The sequence below is a fragment of the Macaca mulatta genome, chromosome 14, assembly GCF_049350105.2.
Source record: "Macaca mulatta isolate MMU2019108-1 chromosome 14, T2T-MMU8v2.0, whole genome shotgun sequence".
In the NCBI taxonomy this organism is placed as follows: Eukaryota; Metazoa; Chordata; class Mammalia; order Primates; family Cercopithecidae; genus Macaca; species Macaca mulatta.
This window is the reverse complement of record NC_133419.1, coordinates 48,674,890-48,683,782: the sequence shown is the minus strand read 5'-3', so window position 1 is coordinate 48,683,782 and position 8,893 is coordinate 48,674,890. Positions and strand designations below refer to the sequence as shown.

Genomic DNA, 8,893 nt, shown 5'->3' with positions numbered 1-8,893 from the left:
CTGCCCTCAAAGAGAGCCTCCTTCCGTGTAGGGAGAGTGAGACTTGGTGGACAGTTCCAGGGTCCTGGGACAGGATGGCGAAAGGGACTGCTGCCATGGTGCACACAACCAGCAACACATCCAAATCCAAAGACATCAGATCAGTTAAGGATTGAGATGCAGCCCAGGGCTCAGTGGGAAAGCATCTGCAACTGATCAGTGAGGTCCCCCCGGGGGCTGGAGGATGTAGGTGACTGCAGACAGTTACTGCAGCTTCCTGTCTGTCTGTGAGCTCAGTCAAGGGACTCAGCCTCCCACCTTCCTTCCCAGCTCTAGGGCCGAGTATGAGAGAAAGTAAACAGCAATGAGGCCCTTATGCATGAGGACAAAACCCTCTTCCTTTGGAGAAGCCCTCAGCAAGTGCTTCCTGGCTCTCTCAGTTCAAGTCTTCAAGTTAAGCTGTGAAGCCTCTTCCCTATCGCTAAGCAGTTGCCCTTGTGCTCAGAGAGGTCCCTTTTAGGGTCTGTATGAGCTGCTCCAAAGCATGGGGCTGAGCCTTTCTCCCCAAAACCCAGACCTTCCTGGACTGGTAGACACCCTCCCCTGCAGGTCCGCTTCCTTCCTCACCCTGCTCCAACCTCATCTGCATTTAACATCCCTTGTTGGGCTGTGGCAGAGAATACTCAACAGACTCATATTAAAAATGCCCTTTAAAATTCAAAAGCTTTGAACTAAAGAAATACCTTGAGAAGTTTTCATGGAAAGTTCAGCTCCACTGGTTCAATTCACTACACTTAGATGCACCTTTTCAAATAATAGGGAAAAAATGTAACAGGGTCAGACCCAATCAATACGCTTGTTCAAACAGAATTGCAGGGACTGTGATGTGCGCACATTTTGTACTCTGCCTTTGTACCCCGCCACTCGCTCTGAAGAAAGGTTTCTTTGCTAGGAGAGCAATGAAAGTGGTAGCCTTTTGAGTGGAGGTGGCAAAGCCATGGCGTGTTTACCGGGCCGGGAGGGGCTCTGCCATTTTTCATGTCTTCCCCAGCCAGGTCTCTTTGTTCTTTTCATAACGGTGCACAACCCACATGGGCAAAGTCCCTTGCACACCCCAGCATCTGATGCTGTGTCGGAAGCAGAGGGCTCCCAGCATTCGTCTGCCACGTCTCAGAAATGTGATTTGGGGATTAGACAAATAATTTGCTTCTTCTTTCCCACCCTTGGTAAGAACACAAAAGGACTTGCCAGGGAGTCCTCCGCTGTCCTTGCGGGAAATTCCCAAAGCCAAAATGGGCTCCTGTCTGGCTGAGCCTGAGCCAGGGTCTACTCCACCCCACCCCCACCCCTTTAGGCCCCTGGAATGAAACTGTGGGCAGATAGATGGTTCCCTGGCCACGGCCTGCAACCTAAAATAACCAGGAAAATTCTAGAGAACCCAGCTGCCCTGAAGGCAGCCCAGGGGTTAGAGAGAGAGGAAGGGGCTAGCTGCAGCTTACATTCCCACAGACACCAAGGCAGGCAGAAAAGTAAATGATGGAGAAAACAAAACACTTGTTCTCATCGTCTACACTAGTCTGGGCACATCTACTTCATGTGGACTCACAAACCCTACATACGATTATAATAATCTGAATGACATTCTGGACATGTTGAGAATCTTGGCAGTTCAGGAGGTTCAAGAAGGCATTAGGAAAAGATGTTATTCCTAACCCGTTTCATACTAGATCCTAAAATGTTTTTGTTGGTTCTTGCTATAACTAGACATCCAGGGCTCAACCTAGACCCGGGTTAAAGTCAGAATTGAGGAGTGGACACCAGCAAACGGATGCAGAAGTGTGCTCACATCCCCTTCGTCAACTGCAATCTCGTTAAGGTCCTGGGGTCTCCTGGAAGGAAGGGAAGTTGGAATCATAGGGCCACATGGCATTCCCCAGAGTCTTCCCCACCCTGTAGTGTCACCGGCCAGCCAGCACTGTCACAGATGGCCCCATCTTACCTCAGGTAACGAGAGTGCTCTCAAAGCCAGGCCACATCGCCTGCTTACGCAGGATGAAGCTGGAGTGTGCCTTTTCTGAGCATGGTACTCTCCGTCGACTCCAAGTTGAGGGCCTGTCACATACTCCCTCACTCTGTAGATTGAAATCTGGGCCTCAATTCCTGTAGAACAGGGTACCCCTATTCCTTGACGGCACACTCTAAAACCAGCAGCAAGGGAGGGGGTTCCGCATTCCCTCTTACACAGGATAGTATGTGTGAGACAGAAAGTGAGACCAACAGTAAAAAATAAAATAAAAAAACCACTGGCATGTTTTCACTGAGAAAATGTCTACAGATGGCCACCCTGTGGAGTGGGTATTACCTCCTGTGTGGTTCCTTTTTTGGTTCGGGGGGCTTTGCACTCAGTTATGAAATCATTCTCACCACCACCACCACCCCACTTCATCTGTTATGGTGACATTTCCAAGTAATGTTTAAAACCAAAGAGTACATTTTATTTTAAAATTCAAAGAGTTCAGTAGCCAAAAAAGCAGCAGTACCCCCTGTTCGGAATGCCCTGGAATCTACTTTCCCCAATTTAAATAGTTGGAAAGTCACCATGAACCTCGGATGCTCTTCTTGGCAGTAGAGAAAAACTGCCATAACAACAAGCTCAGAAATATACACACCCCTCAATGGAACTGGCTTCTTGCCTTCTGTTTTGAGCATACATCACAAGTCAAAATGAATTAAATACAAATCCAGCTTGCAATGGTCCGTCACTAAGCTGCCTCCCAGGAGCGAGCCAGCAGCATGTGGGTTGGAAGGGGGCCCGCAGCGTTCCCTGTGCTGTCTTGAATTGGACTGCAGTCTGTCTGACAAAACCGGCCCCACGAGGGAGTCCACAGCCCAGCGGCTCCTTGACTGGGATGGGGTAGGGGGTTGCCTTGAGCAGCTGTGGAAGCCTAGCCAGGGGCCCAGAAGCACAGGCCTCCTCACTCCAGGCCTCTACAGTCGATCAAATGTCAAGGAACCATCACCAGAAGAAACTTTTCATAGGTAAATAGAAGCAGGACCGAGAGCTGACAGTGGGGATTTTCCAAAGAAATGGAAACAAATGTACACAGGCCACTCACCAGAGACTATAGCCAGCGAGAAACAGGAAACGTATCAGGTTAATATTTTAATCTGTACATCACATTTTTTTGCAAACCATTACATTTTTAAATTAACTTTTTCTTGCAAAATATTCATTTCATTTTCTCCAAGAAAATCTTACAAAGGCAAAAATAAAATTTTATTTTGGCAAATGTCATGAAGTCGATACTGGCAGCATATGGAGTTAGTTAAAAATAGACAACAACTGCTAAATATATTCAAAATTCTATTTTTTTTTCTGAGCATAGTCAAAGAGAAATTTTCATTTAAAGTGTGGCTCCACCCAATGGAGGTTTTTGTTGTTGTTGTATTTCCATTTAAACGTCATTTTTTATATGCAGAATAATATAAGAACACAACTTAAATAAAGGGCCACAAACACTGCACCTGGCTTGGTAGCCCCCCTCCTCATGTGGGGCTGGAAGTCAAATCAAAGTCCTGCCATTATGGCCATGAGGGATGGTGGGGGCACACTGCTGCCCTCCTGCCACCAGACCTGAGTCCCAGGGAAGCCAACCCGGGATTCTCCAAGGGCAGGCCGCAAAGGTTCCCATCATGGCCTGGTTGGAGGGAAGGGATTTCTAGGTAGATGTCACCCAGTATGGAGTTTATTGCTATAATACAATGAAAGTTGCTTCCTCTCACATTTTCTGTACTTCAATGTGTACTGTTAAAAATGAAAGCAGGCCAGGCGTGGTGGCCCACACCTGTAATCCCAACACTTTGGGAGGCCGAGGCGGGTGGATAACCTGAGGTCGGGAGTTCAAGACCAGCCTGACCAACATGGAGAAACCTCGTCTCTACTAAAAATACAAAATTAGCTGGGTGTGGTGGCACATGCCTGTAAGAACCCAGCTACTCAGGAGGCTGAGGCAGGAGAATCGCTTGAACCCGGGAGGCAGAGGTTGCGATGAACCGAGATAGCGCCACTGCACTCCAGCCCAGGCAACAAGAGTGAAACTCTGTCTCAAAAAAAAAAAAAAAAAAAGAGAGAGAAAGCAAACTGCTTTTTTCTTTCTGACAAGAGCCCTTTGCTGAGGGAAGCCTGTGGGCCCCAGTACTCTTGAACACACTGTTGCCCCTAAGCCAAACCCAAGGGGCAAGGCACAGACTTGGGCTCCATGTGCGATCCTGGTGGAGTTTCACATAGAGCGGGTCATCAGGTCAGGGACAGCTGATCTCTGCAGCCAAGGTTCCCTCTACTCCCAGACAGCACGCCAACCAGCCTCTTGCTGGAGTCTACTGGGAACACCTCTTCAAATCTCACTTTCTCCTAAGGTCATTGGAAGCTGGACTAGCCTCTGCTTGCCCCGCCCTTCTCACCCCCCAACACCTGTCACCCAAAGTACCCGAATCTGTATGTGCAGCTGCAAAGTCCTGCATCCTCACCCTTCCTGCCACTCAGCCCTTGAGGTGAACATTAGAAAATAGATTCTGATTCTAAAATACAGTGTATTTTACAGTGTGTATCAAAAGTGCCTTTGCCATTCATATGTAGAGAGGAGTCTGAGCTAAACCAGTGGGTGCATATTAGGACCTGGTCTGTGGTGAACACCTGTAGTCAGTAAGCTGCTCCTTCCTCCAGCCAGATTCCCTGCTCAGCTGGAAGTGGTTTCCTTGGGGGCAGAAAGGTCTTCTCCTTGGAGGAAGCTGGTTCCACTGGGCCCCTGGCTCCAGGCTTCTCCTTCGTGTGCTGAGTCACGGGTCAGTCACTGCCTGGGCTGGCAAAAAGCACAGGCGACAGTGAGAAGCTGGCAGGAGCCCTGCTCACATCCAGGGAACAGGCACGTCTGCACACACATGACAGAATGGCAGATAGGCGGACAGGCAGAGCAGCAGAGCAGGGGGCTCCGGCAATGCGGCCGCCGCTGTGGGACCCTCAGCTTCTAGGACACATGGGGCTCTCACCCCGCCCTCCCTGCACCCCTACTCCACTGCTAGACACATGCTGGCCCCTAAATTAGGTCCCCATCCTGATAGGGCAAAGACTCTAATAAGGGTGCAGTCTGGCCCTGCCCTTCATTGAATGTGGGTAGCGCTCTTGACCTCTGTGGGCCTTGTTTTTCTAACCTAAAAAACATGGTGGTCATACCCACTTCTTAACAAGGATGCTGTGAGGGTAAGAAGAAATGCAGTACTCCAAAAAGGGTATAAAAGGCCGATCTCACAGCCATGGGGGCACCAAAACCCAGTAGGAACAGAGTCTCCCTCCTGCCTCTCTGTGCCTGAGCGCTGCTACTGTGCTCAGATCTGTAGGAGAAAGCCACACCCCCAACCGTGGCCTTCACAATGGACCTGGCTAGAGCACTTCCCTATGGCTCCTCAATCATCTCCTCCACACCTCCTAGAACCTGGCCCAAGGAGGCTGGCCTCGTCCTTCCATGCTCAGGCTGGCAGGGACTTGCTAGCTCTGCTGTGAGGCAGGAGGAGCACCCAGGATGGACACCTGACAAAAAATCATGCTTTGTTTCCTGCAGCACAAACACTCTCTCCCTCTTTTCACTTCTTTCTCCAAACACTTAGAGCTGCTCAGGGCGGCCCAGATGAATCCATGAGTGGTGATGGGGAACAAAGGCTCTGAACTCATATCAAAGGGGTTCAAACCCCAGCACTTACAAGCTGTGATTCCTTGCGCAAATCCCTCAAGGTCTCTGAGCTTTTGTTTTCTCATCTGTAAAATGGGGGGAAATATCTTCATAGGGTTGTTGTGTGGATCAAAAGAGATGCTTAGCACAATGCCTGGCACACAGCAGGCACTCAACAATGTTAACCACAGTATATGTAAAGGAAGGAGAGGGGAAAGCCCTGCAAAATGATAGTGGGATGCGATGTCAGGGAAAGGACTGCCCAGACCACCAGTCTGACCTTCCCCTGTCCAGGTGAACCAATGGGCTCCAAAGCAACAGGCTCAGGCCAAGAACTCACTTGAGACTGGACCAGATGCCGGCCTCCTGTTGCAGGGCTCCCTCCTCATCCCGCACTGCCTCTCATCACTAGATGCCCACATGGGGAGGGCTTGGTAGGGGTGGTGCCAGAGCTTTCTGCCTGGCTGACGGCCAATTTCACGTTGCCCTGGGCTTCCCTTTCTCTCCCTCTTAAAGTGCCCAGTGACCAAAAGGGCAGTCCCAGCCTCTGCACTGACACCAATTCTTTGTGACCTGGAATGAGCCCCGGCCCCTCACTGGGCCTCAGTTTCCTCATCTGTAGAACTGGACTTTTCCCAATCTTACAGTTCTTCCATTTCTTTGGCCAAAGCCCTGAAAGGCCAAGATCTAACTCTTCCAGTCCCCTGAGGCTGGCAGTGTGGGCTGCACTGGTTCTTGGGCATCAGGCTGCCCTACTGAGGAGAGCAAGGGTTGGGGGCATAGTTCTGGTTCTAGAGATTTCAGGGAGGCAGCAGGGTGTATCGCTCAGTCCCTATTGTATTACAGCCACTGAGGACTCAGTTCCTAAAAAGCATCACTTTCCCACCTGCCTACCAGTCAGGACAGTCCCCACAGCGGCCGCTTTGCCAGTGGAAGGAGGCGTCAGCAGGTGGCACTGCAATCATTTCAGCACAGCAGGGAGGTGAGGAGCTCAGCGCTAGGGAGGCACAGGGAGCAGGCAGGGGCACACCAGGCAGGGGGTCTTACTTGGAAGGTGTTAGACAAAGGTGTAGTGGAGTCCGTTGGTTAAAGGGGGGTAAGGTGGCACCGTCCTGGGAGACAGGGGGCCTTTAGGCGGGAGGAGGGCCAGCTGCTGCGCTAGATGGGGCAACAGGAATTAAGCGGTGTGTTAGACTCCTCGTCAGCTCCTGCAGCACCAGATGCCCCATTTGGCAGGCTGCGGTGGCATGGGCCCTGCTGCCCACCATGAAGGGCCTGGGCTTGAGGGTGAGGGACAGATTCATGGGGCCTGGTGGGGAACCAGATGGGTCAACCTGCAGTTCCTGGATATGCTTCTGAGATGGAGAGAGGGATCGAGAGTGAGGAAAGACTGCAGCAAAAATCATCTCTGACTAGGAAGGGAGAAAGGCCCTGGGAACTGGTCACAGCATATTAGGGCTGGGGGCGCTCATCTGCTGGCAGTAAGGAGGCTGAGGATGGCAGACCCCCCAGGGTTAGAGCAAGCAAGGCGAGAGGAGGGCACGGTATGGTGGGGGAGCCGCCCCTGCTCGAACCCTCCCCAGAAGGAGCTCAAAAGCTGCTAAGATGAGCCCCAGGGTCATTGGGAGGAGAGGTCTGGATGAGTCATCTCCTGCATCCCTAGTCCCAGAACACCACACTGGCCAACTCTCAGCCCACTCAGCATGTGCTCGAAGGGACTGAGGACAGCAGAGATTTCAAGGACTGTGCAGGATCAGGCTGTAGGGGACAGAGAACAGGTTTTGACTATGACTATGGCCTCTCCCCTTGTTGTCAGTCACTCTCATGGCCTTCTGGGGCCACAGCAAAGCTCTCTGATCCCCAGACCAGACCCCCCAGGCCCAGGCCTCTGAGGGCTCTGCCAGCCACATCCTTGGCTACTTCTAGACCCTTTGGCCAGGGTTGGAGAATTGGTAGGGGCCATGACACCACTTCAGGCTCTATGGCTGCCCCCTCCCCAGAAGGAGCACACCTGGCCAGGAGCACCACCCAGACACACAGTGGCCTCTGCACTGGGGGAGAAATGGTACCAGGTGAACTGTGAAGGCACAAGGCACACACAGGCAGGTGAGTTGTGAGTGGAAGGAGGAGCCTGCAGTCTCCTTCCTGACTGAGAGAAAGAGCAGCCCTTTTATACACAGAGACACACATACACACAGACACACGTACACAGACACACACTGAGACACACACACACACACACATATTCTCATCCCATGGTGTTATGTTTTTCGTCCCATACTTTCTGGCACAATACACTCTGACAAGGTGAACACTGGCTTTAGTTTAGAGACCAAGGCAGCGGACCAGGGAGGTCTGGAGGGCCCCCTTCTGCCTTACTCCAGCAAGAAATTCAAGCATCAACCACTTTCCTGCCCCCTTCTTCATGAGGTCAGAAACCTTAGCCCCTTGGATCAGAACCTTGAAAAGCCTGCTCTTAGCTCATAGTCTCCGAGGAAGTGGGGTAGCAGCACTGCTCCTCCTGGGACCACCTTCCCCTGATACTTCTGAGCTTCTGGGCCCCCTTGGTCTCCCCCACTGTGTGGCCTGCCCCACCTTCCCTTCCAAGTCCTGCTGTGCTCATGGGACAGGATGCCCAGTGGTCAGGGGAACACACCACTGACCCTCAACTACCATCCTTGACACTTGATTTTCCACTGGCTCTGGAACAGGCCATGCTGGGCCCAAGTCCACAGGTGCAGTGGGCAGGATCCAGGCCTTGGGGGCTGGGCCATGGCCTTACCTGCCACCTGCTTGCTACGCTGGGAGGCCTCGGAGGCCAGGGCATAGGAGATGTTGATGATGCGCTCCTGCTCCTGCAGCTGCAAGTCCAGGTCAGCCACACTGTTCCGGTCCTGGCCTGAGGTCGGCTGCAGGTTGCACATGCTGCAGGAGGGTCGGAAGCAGACCATGGGCCCTCCTGCCCTGGGCAGCAGCCTCAGGAGTGGAGGGTCTCCCTGGCCTAGAGGTTCTCAACATTTTGAGGGGGTTCAGACAAAAACTGTGGGTACTTTCTCCCTAGACAAAGGTACATGCTTTCCCCGAAACACCCAAACGATCACAGCTTTGTTCCTCTTTTGGGAAGGCCACAGACCTTAAGTTCACAGATCTAGCTGGAGGCTCTTATTAAATTCAGACATGAAATGACTAAG

General features: G+C 51.8%; 1 protein-coding gene across 42 annotated transcripts in view; it reads right to left on the bottom strand.

Annotated features, from left to right (window-relative positions):
* Positions 1 to 3,129: 3,129 nt before the first annotated feature.
* The window catches only part of PLEKHA7 (pleckstrin homology domain containing A7), a 246,417-nt gene continuing 240,653 nt past the window's right edge, over positions 3,130 to 8,893 (bottom strand). For 28 of the 42 annotated variants that reach the window (XM_077963192.1, XM_077963195.1, XM_077963201.1 and 25 more), the window contains 3 exons: positions 8,485 to 8,627; positions 6,750 to 6,860; positions 3,130 to 4,838 (listed from right to left, as the gene is read on the bottom strand). In XM_077963192.1, the coding sequence (XP_077819318.1) occupies positions 6,760 to 6,860; positions 8,485 to 8,627 (244 nt within the window). In that variant the 3' untranslated portion in view covers positions 3,130 to 4,838; positions 6,750 to 6,759. Of the gene's footprint in view, positions 4,839 to 5,733; positions 5,789 to 6,749; positions 6,861 to 8,484; positions 8,628 to 8,893 lie in introns of all 42 variants that reach the window. The other 14 variants (XM_028833606.2, XM_077963184.1, XM_077963187.1 and 11 more) reach the window with 3 other exon arrangements.